A 23,091-nucleotide genomic window follows, 5' to 3' on the forward strand; every position below is an offset into this window, starting at 1 on the left:
CTCATCTGTTCTGGGCTTCTCACGATTGGGAAGATGTGCTGTGCCTGCAGAGCACATGGTGCTTCGGGTGACGGTGCAAAGCCCCTGGCCCGCAGGGACCTGACGTGCGAGCCTGCCAGCTGGAGTGAACGGGGAAGCTGGTCTTTGGTGTAGGAGGCCAAGGAAAACCTCTCACAAATCTGCTTGTAGCTTCTTCCAGTCACTCCAGCCTTTCTGTGCCTGAGCAAGGAGGAGGTGACCCTCCTAAGGACGTTGTTGTGTTTCCCTCAGAAACATCTGCATGGATCTGCCCTGGAAATGCTGTTCTGGCAGCTGGCACCTCCCCATGGTGCTCCCAGCACCCTCCTTGCCCCCAGAAGGTTTGGTTTGGTGGTGTGTGGAACCAGAAGATAGGGGTTGGTTGGGCCTCAGCAGCCAAAGTCTCTGTTCCAGCAGTGTTGCAAGGACCATCTGCTGGTGGGACCAAGGGGTGCCACATGAGACCGAGCTGCACGTCCTCCTTCAAGGACTAGACGAGGCAGCTTTGGACTCTGCCTCGTGACATTTTACTCTGGGGATTGGGCAATGCCGCTGGGCAGTGACATTTACCCTGTGGGCTAGGAGGTCACCTTTGACTTGGCAAGGCGAGGGTGTTTCGCTGCTCTCTCCTCTCATGTCCACGCAAACCTTGGCTGCTGTCAGTCAGCAGGGGCTGGTTTTAGGGCATTTACTCTACGATCTGGTGAAACTTGTGTCTTCACTTTCCACTTTCCTAACGGGCCAAAGATAACTCTTGAAGCCTGTCAGCCCCAGGGCAAAATTCCCCACCCTGCCTCAGCCATGACTTCAGCCATGCCTTGGTGTAGAGGAATCACAGTAACCCTCCAGCCTGGGGTATTGTAACCTTCTCCTCAGTCACTGAGCTCTGATGTTCGATTTGGTTGAGGATTTTCCTCTTTGTTATTTCCTATTCCCTGAGAAGACATGATCTCATTTCCCTGGACCTAAGTTGCTTGCACTCTAGTTTCAGAGGGGCTGAAGTTTCCACCTGCAAATCTGGGTTGAAAGCTTCCAGCCAAGATAAGCACCCCATTTTGTGAGTGAGGTACTCAGAGAGTGCCTGCACCTTAAAGAAATGACCAACTAAATATGCAATATGTCATTATTGTCCTTAAATTTAAGTAGAAATTGCATCAAATGGAGGTTGGGTGAGTTACCCAAGTCCAACAGGAGATCTGCTTCAGGGCCAGAAGCAGTTAAGTCACAGCACAGTATCTTCACTAAGAGGCCATCCTCTTTTTTCTCTTTCTCTAAAATACTTAGGTCTTTAAAATCTCATGGTATTGGACTCATGGAGAGCTGAAATCAAATATATATATCTAAAAAAGAAATGTGGTATTGCAGCTCTGAGGTTAGAATGAGCTATAGAAGCTGCACATAAATTTAAGCTAGATGTCGTAAGAATATATGATATGTTTTGTGGTCAACTAACGGTCCATCCAGCCATATTCTGCCTCTGACAGCGCAGTATGAGGTGCTGTTTTGAAAGACCACATGAGCCTTTGAAAGACCACTTTTTGCCATTTGTCCTTCTTGTGTCCACACAGGCATTCACAGTTGTTGGATTAAGGATGTTAGGTGTCATACCAAGTCTAGCATGGGTGTTCAAAGTGGTGAGGGTGCCAGAGATGCTCAAGATCTTTTCAGGCCATGAGGATTGCACCACCAGAAGTGGCATGAACCCCCAGAAGGCAGCTCCTTTCCTGAGGTTTTCACCATCTTAGACCAAAATCCTGTAAAAACATCCTCTACCGTGATTTTTTTTTTTTTCAGCCTTTACCTGCTGTATAATTTCCTTCCAGCATTGGAGCTGACCTAAACCCAAAACTTTAAGGGAATCTGTTTTGGTTTCGGAAGCAGAGATTGAAAGGAGCTTGGAGTTTGAAGGAGCTTGGATTTGAGATTGTGCTCCTGACACATCATTAATTTTAAGATTGTTTTCCCAGCAAGCCTCGGCTTTCCGTTCCCAGTTGAAGATCATTTACCATTGACTGCATGGTGAATTATAGTAGTGGAATGAGGCAGAGAAATATGTCAATATCAGATACAACAATGAGCAGTCAGTCAGATTTGAACCTGCGCCAATCTATACAACCCTGGCCTTGAAATTGTTAAAACAAAGAAGTTCATTACATTTAATGATCAAGTGTCCTTCAGATTTCTGAGGAGTTTAGGTTAACCATTTATATTACTCAGCTCTAATATAAATGGCAAACTCCAGGAAAATCCTCTTAAAATTAAATTGGAAAGTTGGGGGGGGGGGTGTTATATATCTATATAGTTATTTTGCTTCAAGGAAGTATCTGCTTTCCAGACATCTCTTCAAACAAATCATGTCTGAACAGAAAAAATAAACAAGGAATAGCTGAAACTACAAGGTTTTGCTGTGTGGAAGAGCAGGGAAAGGAGTTAAAAAAAGGGAAAAAAAAAAAAGTTGAATTTCCTGAAAAAGTGCCTTTGCTTATGCCATGTGGCTATCACATTGCTGTCTACAAAGTAGGGCCTTAGCACAGTGCTCTGACATAGCAGGTTCTCCAAATTGAGTGGACCTGATGTGCTTCACTGAAAATATTGGGGAGGATTTGGAGGGATATGCTACAGTTTCTGCGAGCCAGTTCAGAGGTAGTTTTCTGTTTATCGTGGAGTGCCCGAAACAAACTTTGGGGTTGAAAGTGCTTTGTTTTTATTGATGTAAAGAAATAAAAATAATAATTTATGAGGCATTGAGTGGTACCTTTATCACCAGATATTAACTGAGAGCAAATGGTTTATAAATCCAAACACCAGTGAGTAAAACTAGGTCTCCCTCTCTCTCACTTAGTGCAATCCACCAGTGCTTCAGCAAAAAATAAACTGTATTTATCCTTAAAATCATTTCCTCCACAGTGAGCTGCAGCAAGTACATCAAAAAGCATCATTAGCTTCCGATAGTTATCCCAAACCATTTGGTTTCAGATTGTTGTAATTGAGGTGACTGTAGGTAATTGGGCCAGCATCCAAATGTGACATTTTTGGCCGGATGCTGGTAAGATTAATGACATTTTCCTTCTTGGATAGTATTTTCAGCACTGAAAACACTACTGTGTAATGTTTGGACTGGATAACAACTTGACAGGCGTGCCAAGTGCTGTCTGTGGAGTCTCTCCACCTCTGACGTCCACTTCCTACGCTCGGACCTGGGTCTCGTACTCGCTGTCTGCTTATCTGTCCCAGTCCTCCAGGACTGGCCAGTCTTGGTATAACACGCTGTTAGACCTGGATGAGAGACACCAGGAATGTGCAGCACAGCTGCTCAATCTTTTAAAAATCTGGTCACTGCTCTGTTCATTTCCCCCAAAAATTATGGTGAGGGAAAAGCACAGAGCGAGGCTTGAAGGGGTTGAGTCCTAGAGGAGCAGGTTGTGCTTCATTACATTCTCATTCCTTATAGCACTGATGTGTATACGCTCAGTAATCCCACCTCTTTCAATTAGGCTGTTGATGCCCTAAAATTTTTCTTCCATTTTTTAAATTTTTCTCTTTTTTTTTTCTCTTTTTTTTTCCTAGACCCCAGGCAGGCGCAGTCATCCCCGCCATGGTCCTATGACCAGTCTTATCCATCCTACTTGAGCCAGATGACTTCACCGTCCATTCACTCCACAACTCCCCTGTCCTCCACTCGAGGCACAGGACTTCCAGCCATTACCGATGTGCCCAGACGCCTCTCAGGTAAAGACCATGTTTTGCCTAAAACAATTATGCAGATAGGAACCGGACTGGCAGAGGCTGCCTCCGTGGCCTCAGACAAACCTTAAGAAGAAGAGCAAAGCTCAGTTGGTGATAACAGGGTTGCTGCATGGCGGGTGGGGGTCAAAGTCCCCTTTTTTTTCGAAGTGGAAGAGCTGCTGTGTTGCTCTGAGCATGTATCATTTGAATGTCTCTAGGTCCATTTCAGATCAGGCTGGTTTTAAATTGTGAATCTTATTCTGTGAACAAATTCTTTCTTTTTTTTCCCCTACAAGAGGATGTTTACTTGCATGTTTTAAAGTAATTGTGATATTCTCTATTTTTTGGTGCTTTACTTTTGTGGTGTGTGTGATGTTAGGCATCCTGACAGATAGATGCCTTTATTTCTTCAATAGTTAAGGCTAAGATTCGTTCTCCCGCATTTCAATCCAGTAGCTCAAGAAAGCCTATTTCCTTAGTTAATGTGTACTTAAGATGCCTATCAGAAACTAGCTGAGTCACTTTAGGGTAAAGATTGGACAAATTGTGCTTTGGAATGATGCAGGAGAGAGGAAATACATTTAGAAACACAGACAAGACAGCAGTGAGGAACTGAGACACTTTTTTTTCATCAAACAAATGTATATTTACATACTGTGCAATTCATCTCTAATGGTCTCAGTGATAAAACCATCTGTGTGAAGTAATCTGATTGCCCCAAAGTAAGATAGAGCCTGTCATGGCACACAGTCACCTTGTATATCTTGCCAAAAATGAGGAACCTTAGGGGAGGGAGGTTCAGTATTAAAACTCCAACCTTGCAAGTGTGGAAATATTAGCAGCATATGCCAAAAAAGCATGTGTAATGTAAAGAAAGCCTTTATGATTCATTAATGAAAACCAAAGAATCAGTCTTATTACATCTATTTTTTGCATGTTTGCAAGATATTATTATAATCTTGGATGCTGCTGCCATACACCTGTTTGACTCGCAGCCAGGTGAATTTCTTGCTGTCGTGTTTTCCCCTACCACCAAGCTCATAGCACTGGAAATGTTGATCACTCCACTGAGCTGCATCACTGACAAGCTGAACTTCAGCCAGGAGGCATGTAGGATTTGATTAGCGTAGACTCCTTGATTTCTTTCATCTTGGAGGAGGGAAGCTTTGTTTCTCAAACAAACAGCTGCAAAAACCTCTGCGGTCCTAGTGCGCTCTGCCTTCTCGGAGATGCTGAACATCTCCGTGTGGGCCGAGGGTTGGAGGGTGGTGGAGCAGGTTCCCGCGGGCTCCCTGTGCAACGCGCTGACTTGGTTCAAAAAACTCGACCGGCTTGATGCTGAGGAAATGCTTTGTTTGGCCCGAAACAGGTTCCCTTTGAGTCAGAGCCTCCTGATGGTCTGTGTTGTCGGAATGGGTTATTTTTGCAATTGTGCCCCCAGCGATACCTCCAGGAGAGGCTCGGCTGGGACCACAGCAGCTGTACCACCGCGTACTTGCCCTGCAGCCCTTGCTTGTCTGTGTGTATTCAGACATGAGCGCCTGGCATGTGGGCACAGGCAGAATGACTAAAAGACCTGGCTGTGTACATTATGTGGCCGCAGCCTGAACTTTTCTGCTGTGCTCTACAGTTGGTTGCCTTCACACTTCTTGCCCTTCATCTTTTGGGGGCTCAAGCGATGCCTCCGCAATGCTCTTACCTCTTCCCAGCATGGGGACGTTGCTTCCAGTTAGATTCAAGATTGAAAAAGGGGACTTTGATCTTCTACAAGTGCCAGAGGTTGTCTGCAGTGTTTGCTGACGTTCAGAAATACAGAGCAGCATTCTGGGTGGAGGACGAGCTCTGATGCTCAGGCTGCCAGGAGGTGTGTTGCAGCCCCAGCTGCAAACCCTGCGGTTCCTCTCGAGGGTTTCTACCTAGCAGTGCCACAGGGAGGGAGGGCAGGATCCGACCCCTCTTGTGGATAAAGTAGAGAGAGAAATGCAAGTTTAAAGCTGCTTCTTACAGCAACCAGTTTATCCCTCGCACACGGAGAAACGTGAATCTCCACTCAGTTACTTGATACATCTTTCAGAGGAGAACAGAGCTTTGATGGGGGGAAAAAATGACTTCTAGGAAACACTAAAAACATTAGAAAACTTCAGGCACCTCCAGTGCATGAGGGAGAAATTAGAGTTTTACAAGGCCTTGAATAAAAACAAACTTTGCTTTCCGATACAGTGGCAGAAATCTGATTATCAAGGCTGTTAAAAGTATACAAGGTAATTTTAATGAATGCCATATTTACTGCCTGTTGCTTAACATCATGCAGGAGGAAAAATGGGTAAAGCTTCCCCCTTAGGCCTTGGATGTCACACCTACAGGCACAGGACTTCCTACCTGCCACAATTTTACATCACCCAGCCTTTCCACAGGTCTCCATGGCTCTGCCTGGACAACTGTTTAAGTTGTGCTCACCCAAATGTTGAAAATATACCATCTGATAAAGCAATGTGTCCTTCAAAAGAGAGGTGCCTGATTGTATTGTCAGTGGCAGCCCTCAAGAGCTATTTCTGATGGTACTCTGATGACCAGAAATACATCCATCCCATGGCCAAAACAGTGGTGTTCCTCCCTGTCCCGGGATGGGTACAGCTCTTGGCGATGGGGACGCATGTGGTTCAATCCCAGATTAGGCTGAGCATCAGAAGAGTTTTGGGGACTGCCATAGCAGTTCATGCAGTTCTCCATCCCATGGGAGAGGGGAAAAGGGCAGCAGGCTGCAACCCTGAGGAGTTATTCGGGCAGGCTGGTGTAATGTGGCTGAACTGGTCGTGTCAGTGTCTAGACTGATTTCTTTGCACAACTGAAATGTTTGCGTGCATGCTGCAGGCACGTGCAAATGAGTGCCCACGGCTTCAAACTTCAAGTATTCATCTTTTATTCTCCAAATGGGGATCAGTGCTGTATTTGCAGTGTCGTACAACTAATTAATGATGTGTCACATGTATTTGGGCAGGATTCAACAACAGTAGCTGAAAAGCAAAGCAAAAAAAGATTATCTGGCATCACTCATGCAACTTTTGAACCAATGGTCTCTCTGGTGCATAAGTCTCATGTTCGTATCAAGAAGAAATAAACAATAAGCTTACAAGGCCATGCAATTGACTTACCTTATTGCACCAACTCAGTCATAAAAAGAGCAGGATTCCCCATATTTTATTAAAATATCTGTCTGCTCAGACTTCCCCAGAAGACGGTGAAAGTTGGTGGCCTAGCAGATTAATATTCTTAATTAAATAATATTGTAGTGGAAACCATGGGAATATATGAACATGGTCATTTTAGAGAGAGTTTTGCCTGAGGGACGTAGTCTTATTGCATGATTCATAGTCAGTGCACTCAGTCTTTGTGTCCTATGCATAACCAAAGTGCATGTGGGATGGGGAGCATGAGTGTCTATTATGTAATTAATGTATATGATTCATATAAATACACATCACAGCCATTTTACCTAAAGCTTCGGGACTGATCCAGCGAGTCTTCAGCGCATGCAAGGTTCAGAGCAGAGAGTAGAGGTCGGGTTGTTCCTGCAGTTACAAGAGGGCTGCTCCGCAGCAGGTGAAGGAGGTATGGGTATAGATGTCCCCTGGGGTAGACATCCATGTGTGAGACAGTCACCCTCAGCTCCCTTTTGAGTCAGTGGGGGCAAACCAGCATTTGCAGGACTTGACCAGTCCGCAGATGAGCTGTACTGGTCCCTGGCAGTGCTTTGGAAGAGCCTGTTTGTCTCCACGGGCTCTAAAGCGAGCCTAGGTGAGTAGTTCAGGTACGGGCACGTCTGATCTGATAGTCTGCCTTTGGTGAGGTGATTTAAAGGATGATTTAACTGTCCTATAAACATACCCATATCACAGCTTCGTTACACTTCAGTCCTGGTTTAACCCTGCTGTGGTCTGCCTCACCCTGACCTCTACCTGCTCTGCGATTGCAGGGTTTGAGCTTGAATTTAATTTTGTTGAGAACACTGACAAAGAGAGGTGGGGAGACTTCTTCCCCTATAGTTTTCCTGGACCTCCTCACCGTTCTGCCTAACTGCTAGTCTCTTGCTTTTTGCTTCACCTTTAAGAGAGACTTGTGGGGTCAAGGTCTTAAGATGCTGGAGGACCTGCCCTGCAAGTCTGACATGAACACGTTGAGCGCTGGCTGTGGAAGAGCCTTGTCCTACGCAACTGTGTTTGACAAATGTCCATATGACAAAGGAGAAAATTAAACTGGAATTTAAATACCAGGGGAAATCACCAAACCTGCCTTTTCCAGCCTTGGGCTCGCACTCTCTGCGTATAGTTATCAGCTGGCCTTGTGCCACCATGCCCAAACTCTCCCATCCCATGTGCTGGAGTCCCCTTAGTGTGCAGGGTGGATTTTGCTGTCTTTGTATTTATTTACTGTGTCATTGAATAGGGCCACGCTGAGATCGATGAGGGGACACGCTGACATAGATGAGGGACATGGTGGGCTCAGCCTCTAAAAAGAAGTTGCAGACCCATGGCTCTGAACTAAAATGGCCGGAAAGTAGTATCTTTACCAATAAATTACACAGTGGTAGGGCCTCGACTGTTAAATACTGTTACTGTTAAGTTGTCAGCAGGGTTGGTTTTGAGTGGGGTTGGCCAGCATGGTCGCAAACAGATCCCAGCCATGGTTTGGAAATGAGCAGAATCCCGAACCTGTTCCCGTGGGCAGCTTGGAGGCAGCCACCCTGTTATGGAGGCTAAAAGGATTTAATATTACAGTTTTGGCCACACCATCCTGGCTGGATTTAGAGCCAGAGAATGGGCCCTGACCCTGGGCTGTTTGCTAGTTCGAGTGTAGCCAAATTGTCCCATTAATTCGTCTTGCTCCGTAGATATCACCGAATCGTTTTGGACCATTCTGGACCTTCATCAGATATTGAATTTAAGAAATATTCCTGTTCTTCCAGCTCACTGAGGGCTGGCAAGTATAAATGCAACCTTGCAAATGCCAGCCATGCCCTAATCAGTGACAATACTGTTCCTTTACACAAATTAATTTTCATTCTTGTAAGGCTACAAATCTTAAAATAAAACCCCACATATAACGGAAGCAGCTCCAGCTGAACCTCTGGGTTTAGTGTTTGTGTGTTAATGAGAAAGTGGCTCACAGCTATGGGCTGGTTCTTCTTGAGGTCCTGTACTGGTTGTCATCTTGGGTTTCTAACCCTGAATGTGTATTACCTTGGATTTTGCTTAATGTCACATACACGTATGATCCTTATAATAAGGATTTTCTCTTTTGGGGGGGATTTGGTCTTTGAAAAATACTAACTTTAAGAAGGAAAAGTTGTTTATCTTCTTCTAAGGAGCTCAAAAAACTTTTCAGCCAAGTAAAAACTGTGGTCATATGATGTAGCTATTCTTGCATCCCTTAATTCCTACTAACTTCATTAAATGTTGTGGGCAATAAGCACATTTCAGGACGAGACCTTTAATAAGAGAAGGCATTAGTGCTGTCTCCAAAATACGATTCTTTTCCTCTTTGCGTGCTCTGGGAAGTAGAGAAATGGTTAATACCGTGGCAATTGCCAGCAACGGCGTTGGTGTTAGCAGCTCCTGAAATGAATGAGCAGTTCACGCTTCAGCAATATTGTCTCAGGCTCTTGGCAAACCCAAGAAGCCAGCTCTGTTTCTGGTGCGCTCACTACGCTGTGATGTTTTTCTTGGTGACTATAACAATTTTCACTCTGTCTTCTTTTTTTTTTTTTTTTTTTTAATGGAAGCTGAAAGACTCAAGGTTGTCTCTGTCTCCATTTCTCCTAGCTAATTTTCAATGCTTTCCCTGCAAGGTGACACTGAGTTAAGGCAAAGTAAAGAACTTGGGGGAGCTTGGATCTTCAGAAACAACCCACTCATTTTGCTACCCTCCCTAAACTTGTAACTTGTCTTTTTTTTTTTTTTCATTATTTTTCAGTGGTTCTATTTATTTTGTTTACCGCAGGTTTTCCATTTTTAGTCTCCTGCCCACTTGGTGCCACCTGGGAATCTCAGGACCTTGGCACTCATCTGTGGGGTTTCAGTAGCAGCCTCTCTGCTGGGTAGAATCTCTCATTGGAGTAATTGTCCAGAAGATGCATTGCATGAGCCCTACCTCAAGGATGAAGGCCAAATTTTTCTAGCGTGGGTGGCCTCAAATTAAGCACCTATACCCATATTTAGGTGGTAAAACAAGCGGGTGATTTTCAGATGTTTGAACATTATAATGCGTGTCTTTAAGCCCTTTTCATTTACTTAAAACGGCTGTCGGGAGAGGAAATAAACAGGAAAAAATGAAGGCAGAGGGAAAGAGTTTTATTCCTGAAATAAGGGATTTAAAAAATACCAAAAAGAAACAAGTGGAATGTTTTTAAATGGAATAAATTTGTTGCTGATACAGGCAGGAAATAGCACACTCAAATATATGTGGATGTATAGATATATTTTTATCTGAGCTTTTTTTTTGCAATGTGTTTTATATTTAGGACACATATCAAGATTTGCATCTGTTTCCAGAACTTGCTGCTAACAGTTAGTAATGATGCCAAAACATACTTTAGTTCCAGCTTGAGACCAAATGATATTCAGGGCTTTTTTTTATTACTAATTTAGGGTCTGATATTAATTAAGGAAATTTTCCATAAGTGCCAGGCCTTTTCTGAAGAACTCATTAAAATTATATTAACTTAAACCGGAATCACAGTCTGAGCATGTTTTGTAATGATTATTCTTACTGACTCTGCTGGGTTTTGTAAACAGAATGCTAATTGTTAATGGGGCAACGGGGTGCTCGATTCCAGACTTTCAAAGGGCCAGATCCTGAGCAATTGCCTAGATGTGTGCTCCCAGTAAAGTCAATAAGCTCCTAACAGGAAGGCTGTGGGACCGAGCTCTTTGTTTCATCCTTTTGCAAAGGCATATGATGATTTCTCCATTCCCTTGGTGGAATCGCTGTTAATTTCTGCCTAGGGTGGAGCCAGCGGTGGTGGCTGATGCAGGACCACGTGTGTCCTGATAGAAGGAGGGAATCTGATTCCATATATGAAGCTCTCTGGTACCTATAGGGTGATCAGTATCACTTATTTTGCCCGTAAGTCTCTGTGACCTTGAGTCTTTGTTGCACTGAAATTGGTTTGGTTAATTGCACAAGCTGAATTTATGAAAAGGGTCCGTAAAATATGGGAGAATTTGGTCTTTCTCAGGCTGTGACTGTGTTTCGTACAAGATAGGTAGAAAAGTATCTTATGCCCTTGAGGAGTTGTATGGTTTAAAAGGCCCAATTCTGCAAATCTTACACTAAGAAATGCAACTCAGGAGGCAAAAACTGCTGGTGGTAGAAATAGCTGGAGCTGCCTTGATATCCGGTGAAATTTCCTCACATTTCTGGCCATGCAGAATTTGACCATGCTGAATTTGGTCAGGAAGGGAGCGTTAGAGCCTAACAGAGCTTCACAACACCTTTTTGAAGTGGTTTAGTAATGGTTGTTGGCCCCATTTTAGAGATGCCTAAATCTCCTCCCCTCTTGATGGCTGTTTTAGCAGAAAAGGATCTGGCGTCATGCCAGCTTGGCTGTCTGATTTAAAAGAGCATTGATACTGGGTGATATTGGGCTGATACTGGTGACCAAAAGACAAGGTAAGAGCTGTGCAAGCGGTTCAAGCTTTCTGTGGTTGTACAAAAGAAAACAACGTAGGCAGCGAAAGAGAGGAAGATGAATGAGATAAAATGAAGGTGCGCGCCTTCACGTGGCTCATAAAGGATGTTATTAAGACAGAAGGAACTATTTCATATGCATAAAGGGAGGGTATTTGGGGACGCTAATCTGGAAATCTCTTAATGTTTGCTTTCAGACTGACTCAAAAAGAGTGAGGGAAGGGATCAAAGCAGGAGATGCCTTCCTGAGCTTAGGACAGGTACCCCATGTCCGTGAGAGTGGTGTGTGGGAGGTGCAGGGTCCCCACGGGGGGAACCCGACCCTGCACCCACGTGGCGCTTGACGGTGCTTCTGCGTCCAATGAGTTTTTGTGGACGGCAAGGATTTTTAGCAATAGTGGAGCTTCACCTATACGGCTCAGGGAAGAATGATTTCATGTATAAGGAGCTTTCCACAGATATATAGATCTGTAGGTTATCAATACAGTGAAGCCCATGTGATCATCTGCTTTGAACCCAGCTGTAAGATTTGCCCAAATTAGCTCTCATTTGAACTTGAGGATAACCTCTGAGAAGAAAAAAAAACAACACAAAAACTCAGTTGGTCTTCATTTAAAAATTTCCAGGGAAGCAAAATCCACCACAACCTTTGGTTTACAGACGCTAATTAAGCTCTCTTTGGAAATGTGGGTCTTATTACTAGTCTGAATTTGTCTAACTTTAGTTTCCACTCATTTGAACTTGCTATAACTTTGTCTGCCAGATTGCAGCACCGATTTTTATTTCTGAGGTTCGAGTGGGTTCCTGTGGCGGTGACAGATACAACAAGGAGGTGGGTAAGAAAGGAGGTTGCTGCGGTGGGTCTCGGGGAGACAGCAGAATTCACAGGGAGCTGGACGTTGCGGGATGCAGAACTGGCTTGACTTGCAAGGAGGCTGGAGGGGCACCGTGCAAAAATATTTTGGTCATCTAAGTTTGCTGTGGGTCCACTACGATCTATCGAATAGTGAACGTTCCCTTCCCTAATCAGCCAAACTCCTACGGTATCTGCTGAAAATGAGTTATTTTTGGTTGAATTACTAGTGGGACTCTGCTTTTCCAACACACCTGAAAAAACGCACTGAGAAAGCATTTTTCACTGACTTTGTGGGCTTCTGCAATTCCTTAAGGAATTTTTCTGCTTTTATATTTGCCCAATTGTAAAGTCCCTCCCATTTTTTCTAACAAAATGAATTTAATTCCTTACCCACTACCCTAGATGGAGATACAGGAATAGGACAACAGGATATGCATTCTCCCTTAGTTTTCATACACTGTTTAACCTTTTATTTTAAGAAACACAGAGGGGCTTTTTCCTCTAGGGTTAGTTAGCATTTGTTCTGCCAAAAGCAAAGAGAAGCCTGCAGCGCAGTTGGGTAGCAGACACCCACCCAGAGCAGCCTCTTTGCTCTCCACGTTCATAATTATTCCATGGGCAAATTTGCGAATAGAGAGCGAGCTGAAACTGTGTTGTGCCTTTGGGATTACTTGGACCAGGCAACGTTCTCAGTGCATGAAGAAGTTTAGTTGTGGCAAGAGAGGTATCATACACTTAATGCAGGGGGGGTTGTGGCATTTTAAAGGTGCTTGTGGAGGAGGAGAAGAGTCAGTGTGCTGCGTCTTCAGCCCTGTCTGGGCCATGTCACCTCCAAGCTTCCCCGTCATTTTTCCCAAAGGTCTCTCTAACCACCCACTTGACCTTTCGTCCTGTGGTAGCCATGAATGTTTGCTGTAATATGTTATTTTGTAATATAGAAGTGCTGAGTGTAGGCAGCTGGAGAAAGCCTCCTTGGGCTCTTGTGAGAAAGAGGAGCAACCGTGCTGAGAGAAGGGAAACACCAGCAGAGAAAAACAGCCCAGGGGCTTTAAAACAAGGATCAATTCTGAAAGCAAAATGGAAGGGTAGGGCATCTCACGTCGATCTTTCTGCCTCTTAACACCACATTTCTCTGGCGGTGGGAAGTGGAAGGTGGTATGCTTGGGTTAGGAGCAGTACCCACAAAGCCTCTTTCATTTAGCTGAGATGAAAGTCTCTACACAAGCTCTAGTGATGCCGCATGCGTGGTTTCCACTCGTTATTTTTAATGGTTAACTGGGCTATCGCTGTTGGATCCATAGGCATCAGTGCTTTTTTATGCCCTTTTCTATTAAACGAGCACTGTGTAGAATTGGCAGAATATTATGAAGCCGGCAGCTAAAGGTATGTCCCCCTTGTTTTAGTTGATAGAGTTAGGCTGTGCAGTGGGCTTGCTTGGAAAACAGGATTGCAGCACAGGTACAGGACCAAATGTATAAGGCACATCATTTTTAGGTGATAGATGTCTGTAAAAACACAGCTTGCCATATTTAATTCTGTGCTTAAATTATGATGTTCTGTGTTGTGTTGAAAGCTGAACGTGGGATTGAAAGGAGATTTCCATGAACTGGAGATCAGTCCTCTTGCCAGTCCCCTTTACAAGGCTTCGCGTGAGGTTTTGACTTTAGCTGGAGCACCCAAGTTTGGCTACTGCAGGCGATGCGGTTCAGTGATCAAAGTAATGGTTGTATTTGTGAACAGCTAATGGGCCTTTGCTGGAATCACCCCTGACCACACGATAGGCAGCAGCTGCTAATATTGTTTGTGTTGCGGTAATGTCTGGAAGTCCGATCCCATTGTGCTAAGGACTATACAATTAAAGAAGAGGAAAAAAAAGAAGGGTCAGCTCTGTCCTCTGCGAATTTGCACTCTTAAATACAGTACAACTGTTTACAAGATGTACAGCAGAATACGAGAGGGAATTGAGGAAACACGAAGAGAGCCAGCGAGGTGATAGCGGTGGCTGCAGCCTCGCTAGAGCCGGGCAGTAGTGAGCTTGGGTCAGAAGGGAGTGCAAGGATGATGTTTGAAGGAGGGTACTGAGATAGCTCTGTGGCTCTTCACCTCCTCCCAGGCTTCAGAGGCAGCAGGAAAGAAAGCACAAAGCTGCTCATTACACCTTGTACTAAGAGGCGAGCAGTGTTGGTCAGCATCATCACTGAAAAAGCTGAGTGGGGCAGAAGATCAGCCCCACCAGGTTAGACCAAGGGTCCACCCAGGACCCGTCACCTTCTCAGCATGGCCAAAAGGGGTTACTCAGTTCCCCTGGAGTGCAAGAGCAGAATATATATATATTACGAAGCTGTAGGGGTTTCCAAAGCAGGAGGTTTATATCTGGATCATTGTATTTAATAGCTGTTGATAGAGTTCTGTGAATCTCCTTACTCTTAGGTAGGTGGGAATAACCCCAGAGCAGCTGCTAGGTCAATTCTTCTATTTCCTATAGGTCTGTAGTGTCATAGTCACATAGGACTGACAGGGACCTCATAAGATCATATGATCTGTGCAGAAAAAGGATCGAACATCTGCAAGTCACTCCTGTTAAGTGTAGCGAGCTAGTTATGTGTATTGCTGCCATTGAAAACAAAAATAAAACCATGTCCCAAAGAAGGAGAAATCCCAGCCAAAAAAACATCATTAAGGTTGAAATAGATCATTTCGGTGCAGTTAAAAGATTTTTAGAAAATGAACTTAAAAACAAAGGAAGTCAAAGCTAACAGTATAAAAGAACATATGAATCAATGCTTGAGAAGTGATGGGGCCTTTATGAATACATCCGAAATATCCCTGGGCTTCTGAATGAGACTGCTGGCCATAAAGTGGGAGTCATCACTGCCGCATGGTGAACAGACCTAGAGCTGCGCAGGGTTTGTCAGCACTGACAGAGGGAAGGTATAGAGCAGAAACCTCTGTGAGAAAGGGCATAAACATTCAGATGCCTCTAGGGCGCAAATTGCAAAGGCTGGGATCTGGACTAGGGACTGAGGGCTCAGAATTAGACCTTCTGCAAAGGTGACTGGTTTACCAAATAGGAAGGGCAGCAAGTGCCTTAAAAACACCAGGAGGGCTGCTGACCCCAAATCTCTGCCACATAAGCCTGAGATGAAATGGCTCATTGGAAGAGGCGTCTCGCAGCAGCTCCACGGAGGAAGTCCCCGGGAACTGTGATGTGGATGCTGGCATGGCCGGAGGAGCCACAGAGGAATCCTGGCAGTGGGAAAAAGGCACCTCTCTTCCCCCTTTCTTCCCTCTTCCTCTCTCAAATATCTCCCTCTAAAGGGATTTTTTTGTTTGTTTTTGTTTTCATTTTGATTCCTGCTAAAAGCCAACCCATGTTGGTTTTTTTTTTTTTAATGGGTGAAAAGGAGCGCAGGGGAGGATCTAAGTACCACTGGAGCCTAATTAGGAGCCGTCATATTAGATTCCAAAATTAGATAGGAAGCTGGGTTTAAGGGTAGTCCAAACCCAACCAGTTTCTAGTTTGGCCTGGCCCACGTAGGTGGGCCAGACTGGTTTGGAGCTGTTTTGAGGACAGGCTGCTTGCCCATGGAGGAAACCGTTCCAGCCGCAGTGGAGCTGGAGCACGGCGCCTGGTCCTCAGCCGGGCCAGCTTCTGCTCTCACCGGTCTGCTCTGCAGATGCGCTGGAGGGGTGTTTAGTTTAAAGCAATTCTAGCTGTTGCTTTCTCAAGCAGATGAAGACAACTGAAGGCTGTAATTCGGGCTGGCTTTGTACGCCTCTTTTTTCGTTTCAGATATCGGGATTGCGTATGGAAGTGTACTTTAAGCCAAGTTCTCTGTACTCTGTCTGACTTCCACTTTTTCTGTGTCTTCACCTGGTGAAGAGCTTATAAAAAATGTCTAATGAGTTTTGCCTTTATGTTTGTAACTCTGCAACATCTTCCAGCAAAGGATTTCATAGTATTTTCCAAACTGTGTTACTGACCTTTGTCACTTGGCTAATATGAAGTATTAAAATATCCATCTTATAGCAAGCAAAATTTAGCCAGGAAAATCAAATTATACGCCCAAACTCACAAAACAAATCGGTAGCAAGAGCCAGAAAGCAATGCATCGCTTTTCCCCTCTTAACAGCTTTAATGGATAAGTGGGCTTTCTAAACTTCTAAATAACATATGCTTTTTTTGCCAACATGCAATTATCCCGTGCAATATCTCCATGATATATTTATTTTTTACCAGCCCGGTTAGAAGTTGTCCAAGCTTTCTTTTGAAATAAAGCAAATTCAGAGACTAGTCAGGTTATCCTGACTTAACTGCAGGCTTAGTTAGGCTTTGGTAGGAGTGTGCATTTCTACAGCCTGTGGCAAGTGCAAGGCGGTGAGTCTTAACTTAATCCTCTGTTACAGAATTGGAGTATCTCATATTTACCATGAGCTGTGGCCATTCAAGTGACTGTTACTGTGGTTTATCTGAGATGTGGTAACTTGGATTTTAAGTTTAGACCATCAATAGTGATTTCAGCTGCTAGAAGTATAGCCTAAGTTGCCATACAGCAAACAGCCTAAAGCATGTCTATGATGTGAGCTATTACAGACCAAAGTCTGTTTCTCTTTCTCATCACCAGTTTCCTGGGAGGATAAAAACCATATTCAGACTTTACACTATGGAGAAGAAGCATTTATTTAGAGGTGTTCAAAGGTGGGCTGGTTAAAGCTTCAGCTCAGCTGATGAATGGAGATGCTGTGTGGACAAGTTTATAATGGATTGAAACTTAGCTTACAGTAGTTTGCCTTAACTTGGTAAGAAACTCAAGTTAGGTCTGAAATGAATGAAAAAAAATATACAGAGGGCTTTACACTGCTTTTATTAAATGAGATTGGAAATCATAATTTGTTCAAGTGGTGCAATGCTAAATATAAAAAGGGATACAGTGCTTGTAGCCCTGCTATACAACTGCATTTAGCTATCTGTGTCTTGCTGAATTTGGTGGCAGTTTGCTATCTAGTCGGGCATTGAGTGCCCAAAAGCATGGATTGAAACCTCTGCGGGTCTTCGCGCTGATCGTTATTTTTGACTCTTCGATACAAGAGCGGCAGCTCTAGCGAAAACAGCCCAGCGGTTGTGTGCGAAGATCTCCTCCGTCTCCCCGAAGCTCGGGTGACCCGGGGCGGTCTGCATTGCACCGCGGTGAGTCCCGCTCTGCGGCTCGTCGAGAACCGCAGCTTTGCTCCGGCGATGCCGAGGGTCGGGCGTCCCCGAGCCGCTCTCGCTCTTCTGTGGGCGCAGCGGTTTGGCTCGGTGTTTGCCCATGCACCTCCCCACGGGGCTCCTTCACACCCTGAGCCTCCCCAAATTCCTTTGACCGGCGGGTCTTGAGTCACGCTGACATGTCTGATAATTTTATCACAGCCTGACGTTACCGCTGTTCGTGTTACTTGGGGGAAATGTGTTCTCACTGTAAGGGAAAAAACTCTGGCCGGCACTGGGTGAGTTATTTTCCACTGTTTTCACTCCAACAGCGTTATTTCGCCTGCTGCTAAAATTCTTAACCTAAGATGGAAATGCCTCCCTGGTATCTCCCCTCTCATTTCTCCAGTATCCAGAAGTTCTCCGTGAGCTAAGTGCCCTCATCCCCTTCGGAGCCGCCGCTCCAAACACAAGCAGCCGCTTTCAGCTGCCTCCCCGCAGGACGAGGTGTGTCTGTTTACCCTCCGGGGACACAGGACTTCATGCCGGGGAGGAGGAAAAAAAACCATCATCATGGCCCTGGACGTGGACAGGGACAGAGGCTGAAAATGTCCATTGAAGGGAGAAGTTATTTTGGCGGGGAAAAGTGTGTTTTTAATTGTTTAGATGAGGGGGGTTTGTGTTTTATGGATGTCTGGGGGCTGGGGAGGTGCCTTTTCTTCCTCCATGTACGATATTGTTCAGGAAAAAGAAAAATTGGACTATCTGCGTTTGTGAATTTAAGTTTTTTTGGCCAGAAGCGTAACAATTTGTAGGGTTTGATTTTGCTCTGGAAAAAAAAAAAAAAGCGTTTGAGAACAAGGCCCGGGTAACCAAAATATGTTTGTTTTTGTTTAAATCGCTCAGTAGAGAAATCGTCTCTTGTCTATTGTTAAGAGAGAGGTTTAAATCAAAGGCAAATTCTACATATTCTAAAATATACAGACAAGTCTTTGAAAGCAAAGCCAAGCAAAACTTTAAAAGAGACCTTCTCCTTGATGCAGAAGTTTTCAGTTAGTTTACTGTGCTGAGGCTCGAGTGGAAAGAAACAGCCTGAGAAACAAATCGCAAATCCCCGTTTCGGAGGCGGAAGTCGGGGAGAGCATCGTATTAATACCACACGAGACCTTTCCACGGGGTTTCTTGTCCGGGGCTTTTCCAGCAGCAGCGAGGAAAAGCCGTTGCAGTTTGTGGGGATTCTTGTGTTCGGATTTGGCTGTGGAAGGTTTAAGTGAGCTGCAGAGTGAGGGAGCGGAGGGCCTGATCCTCTCGTGTTGGGTGGTCCCTCCTACCGCAAATAACCCTATTGAAAACAGAGGGACTATTTGTGGAGTCATTTGTTTGTCAGGAAAAGTAGGGTTTGTAGGATACGGCCCCAGTTAGCAGCCAAATTCCTGGTTATTTTCTCGTGATAAAAATGTGGCTAGCTGTCACAGAGATGCACGTAGCATCTCTTCGGTTCCCGTTTGAACTCCTGCCACTTGCTCCGTGCTTCTTCCCGCTTCCTCGGCCCTGCAAAAAATTTATTCCGGCACCACGCTAGCTCAGATGAGCTGGCTGCTTCCCTCCTGCCCGGGACTGCCGTGGCCTCCGGCCCTTTGCCGTGCCGTTCGGGATCGGCAGGACTCGGGCTGCGCGCTCCCTGGCTCCCGCTCACCGGTACCCATCGGTGGGGGCACCTGGGGGTTGCTCTTGACTTTCAGCTCCCAGCCGCTGGAGCCCACGAGGCAGATGCTCCCCAACCCCAGCCTAACACCCAACGCATCATCCCCACCATAAATCCTGCTTTTAATATGACCCAGGTCCAGCCAACCCCATCCAGAGGATGTCCCTCCTGAATCCAGCCTTTCGCGGGAGATTTACTTAACGAACGGTTTATCACCGAGCTGCAAGTTTTCGGAAATGCTCTTAATTGCCCCCGCACGTTATCGCACGGCGGGCGCCCTGCCGGTCCCACGTGAGCTCGGCACGCCGGTGGATGCCGAGAGAGCTTTCTGGGAGCCACGGGAGTGCTGATAGCAGTGCCGTTACTTGGGGGAGGGAGGAGCGCTCGTTAGTTGTATTTTTTTGTGGCTCCCTGTTTTGGTAGCCATAAGTCATTAGTGGTTTTTAATTTTTTTTTTATTTTTTTTTCCCCCTTGAAACTGAAATAAGGGCTGAAAGGGTAGACTTGTCCTTCTTTTTCTTCTTCTCTCTCTCTTTTTTTTTTTTTTTTTTTTTTTTGGCTAATCTGAGGCACGCTGCCACATCTGAAGCCACTTGGCTTATTATGGATTTCATGGAAACTGATTCCCTGAAAGTGTTTCCATATGTGTGTTCCCAATATATCCCATCCTTTTCTAAATGGGAGTACAAACTCGCACACGAGCTGGAAATGGCTTCAGGATGTGACAGAGAAGTCATATGACTGGAGTGGCACTGTGTGTGGCCCTCTCTGAAAGACACGGTGTCCTGTGTGCTGGCTCCCATCCTACAGTAGATCCAGTTTCAAAGAATATCTTCCTTCCCGGCTTCTTAAAAAACTCTTAATCAAGAACCAGCAAGGAATCCTCTGTCCTCGGGAGGGAAGCATATTAGTCGAACGAGATTCGAAAGGAAAATTTGGATGGGGAGGAAAAAAGAGGGGTTTAAAGGGTGAAATTACAGAGCAATGCCAAGGGCTTCCCCCCCCTCCCCGCCCCTGCAAAACATAGTTTCTTTGTGTCTGCTTGAGGATCAGATGGTATTTCTGAGTTGCTAGCATGCAGTGGAAAAGTACAATTCATGACAACATTGGAAACAAATATTTATACTGGATAGTTAAGGCACATTTTTCTGAAAAAAAAAAAAAAGTAATAAAGTAGACTGCTAGCCCCAATGTATATTATCTTCCCATTCACTGGATTTATACAGGATTCTTGTACTGACACTCGCCGTGCATGCGTTGCAGCTCTCAGCCCTGCGGTTTCACCCCCTTGCTGTATACAACGCCGCTGAGGTTGCTATCCAAGAAAAGCCTCAAATGTTCCTTCTGATGCGTTTCGGCTGGGGCTGGTGAAAAACAGCAGCGGCTGAAATACAAGCAGGAAAAATTGGGGAAAACTGAACCAAGAACGATACGCGCCTGTGTGTGTGTTTGTGCCATGCAGTGGTTGCAGAGCTGCTAGATTTATTTCCAGGAAATGTTACTTACTTTTTGCTTCCAACGTAGCGCGTAGATGGCCTGAGACTGAAACGAGCAGGGGGGTTTTGGTATACTACCAGTTCCTCTCCACCTGAATCACCCGTGTTAGCTCCAGGCTGAAGTCACTGAGATGGGATAGCAAAGACTAAGAAGTTCAGGGGCTCCCCATCACATCAGGTCAACGGGCATCCATGGGTGGCAGGTCACAACCACTAGCTGAGGACGTATTTCTGTAGTGTGACCATTTGTCCCCCTCCTGTGGTTCTCGTTAGAAAGGTTTATGAGTCTTGTATAAGTGAAGCTTCACAAGAGGTGTCTATAAATGAGACAGTGATGACTGATGCTTTCATAGCTCCATTTCTGCTCCCGACAGTCCATCTAGCAGGAGTTTGTTGTTGCTTTTTTCTACACACGGGAGGAATTTCTATCCATTGATGCTCCTAAATTTAAGATCATCCACCTCTTGAGGTGCAGCCAGCAGCCACCTGTGCTGAGATGCACAGGGTCATCCAGCAAGACTTTTAGGTGCCTAAAGAAAATCACCCTCTTCAGCGCAGTTTGTCCAGCAGAAAAGTCCTACTGAGGGAGTAGGGCAGGTAATGGTGCAGCCTGGGCTGGAGAAGTGCGAAGAGACCCTGATTTTGCTGTTAAGCAATGTAACAGCTCTGCTTGGGAAACACTCTCCCTTGTTTGCACGAGTGGTACTTTAATGGTCGCTGCTAATTATGTTATTTACGGGGTGTTTCTCCCAGCAAAGGGCTTAGGTGCTGCGCCATAAATTCAGTGAAAACATCTATCTGCAAATTAATCCGTGGTATTTTAGGTGCCAAAGTCCTGTTACCTAAATACCAGAAGGCACAAGTGTGTGAACTGGGGTACCGAGGGACAGCGAGAAGAGGTGCACTAGAATTAGGTTCTCGCCTGTTGTGTGTGAGGCTCTGAAGGGGTTAAAATATTCCTTCCTCCCTCTGACTTTTGTGAGACTGCTGTGCTTAATAATGTTGCCGTTTAAATGGTCCCAACTAGGCCTTGAAGTTAACACCTTGTTGAGGTGAAGGAAAGAGGAGGGGGGGGCAGTTCACACCTTTTCTGCTGCTATTGTATGCAAAAAAAAAAAGAAGAAAAAAAAAAAGATGTAAAATGCTTTTTTCTTTTTTTTTTCTTTCCCTGATGTTTTTTTTCTGAATTAAAGGGAGTGGAAGGGCATTTGAAAACATACCATTTCCTATGATAAGTGGTTGCAAGTATCCAGATGACACACACTCATCCCAAAAGCGACCTGGGGACAGAGAAACCCTGTGCCTTATTTCCACAGCGCTGCAGGACCCTCACCCTTGCAGCACGTAGACACATGCTCGGTGGCAGATGTGTGGGAGGAGTGTCCCTGAGCTCTGGCACGAAGCTGAGCACCAGCATAGGTTTGCAGGATCAGGACCTAACGGCTACAGCAAGGAATACGTGCACAAAGAGGTGGTTTGGGATCCCTGGGAATCGCAGTCCCAGGCTCCATCCTGCAGCGGCATCCAGAAGGAAGGTGGTACAGCACCTTTGGAGAGTCAAAGTCTCGCCTGGAAGAAGGCAGGAGAAGGATCGTGCTGTGTGTGATTCACTAAAGACTTATTAGCAGGGGCAGATGACTAGAATTTAACAAAATGAGGAGAAAAATAGCACTCTCCCCTGATACAGAAGGATGCTTGGGGAAAACAGACACCCAGCTAGCAAATAATCACTCCCCCCCCATCCAAACGTGTTGCAAAGAATCTTTAAGATTGCAAAACTAAGTGCTTAGAAATTGGGAAATCTCAGTACTTAATGTTGCCCGTGCAACTTTAAATCAGCCTCATTCTGCTTATGCATTATATTACAGATTTTAATTACAGGATCACATGATACTTTTCCCACGGGATTCCTGTCTCATTCAGTGCACAGGATGGACAGTGCTAACTTAATGAGCAGCTCTTCAATATTTTGTTTTTCTTCTTGTTCTTTGCATTTCCTCGGGCCTTGCTTGTTGCAGAGCATTAAATTCTGCTCTGAAGAAGGAATTGTTAATTTCTCGATGGGCTTTGCTCTAATATTTCTGCCATAGCATTGGTACACAGTTCACTGCAGTGCAATATTCCCAAGAAAGCACGAACCTGCTTTAAAAAGAGTATTGAGACTGACTCTAAGGTCTCGTGTAATTCAGTGCACCTTCTTTGTGTCACCTACAGCATGATTTTTTTTCTGTCTTTAGCCTTATGTTCAGACCTATGATCCTGTTGGCTTCAGCTGCAGCTATGAATATTTAGCATGCGTGCAAATCAGAAGCCAACGTCTTTGCTGGGCACAGAAAATGAGAGAAGTGAAAATGTGATTTGGAGAGATTTCAACTGAGTCACGTAGAAGCCGTGTGGCAGAAACACTTATAAAATC

The 23,091-nt window shown here is 45.1% G+C and overlaps 1 protein-coding gene across 2 annotated transcripts in view; it reads left to right on the top strand.

Moving 5' to 3' along the window:
* RUNX2 (RUNX family transcription factor 2) overlaps positions 1–23,091 on the top strand; it is a 222,432-nt gene that overhangs the window by 122,699 nt on the left and 76,642 nt on the right. For both annotated transcript variants that reach the window (XM_075048976.1, XM_075048977.1), the window contains one exon: positions 3,586–3,747. In XM_075048976.1, coding sequence (XP_074905077.1) covers positions 3,586–3,747 — 162 coding nt within the window. The remainder of the gene's footprint in view (positions 1–3,585; positions 3,748–23,091) is intronic.

This window comes from Buteo buteo, chromosome 17 (assembly GCF_964188355.1).
Source record: "Buteo buteo chromosome 17, bButBut1.hap1.1, whole genome shotgun sequence".
NCBI classification, from domain to species: domain Eukaryota; kingdom Metazoa; phylum Chordata; class Aves; order Accipitriformes; family Accipitridae; genus Buteo; species Buteo buteo.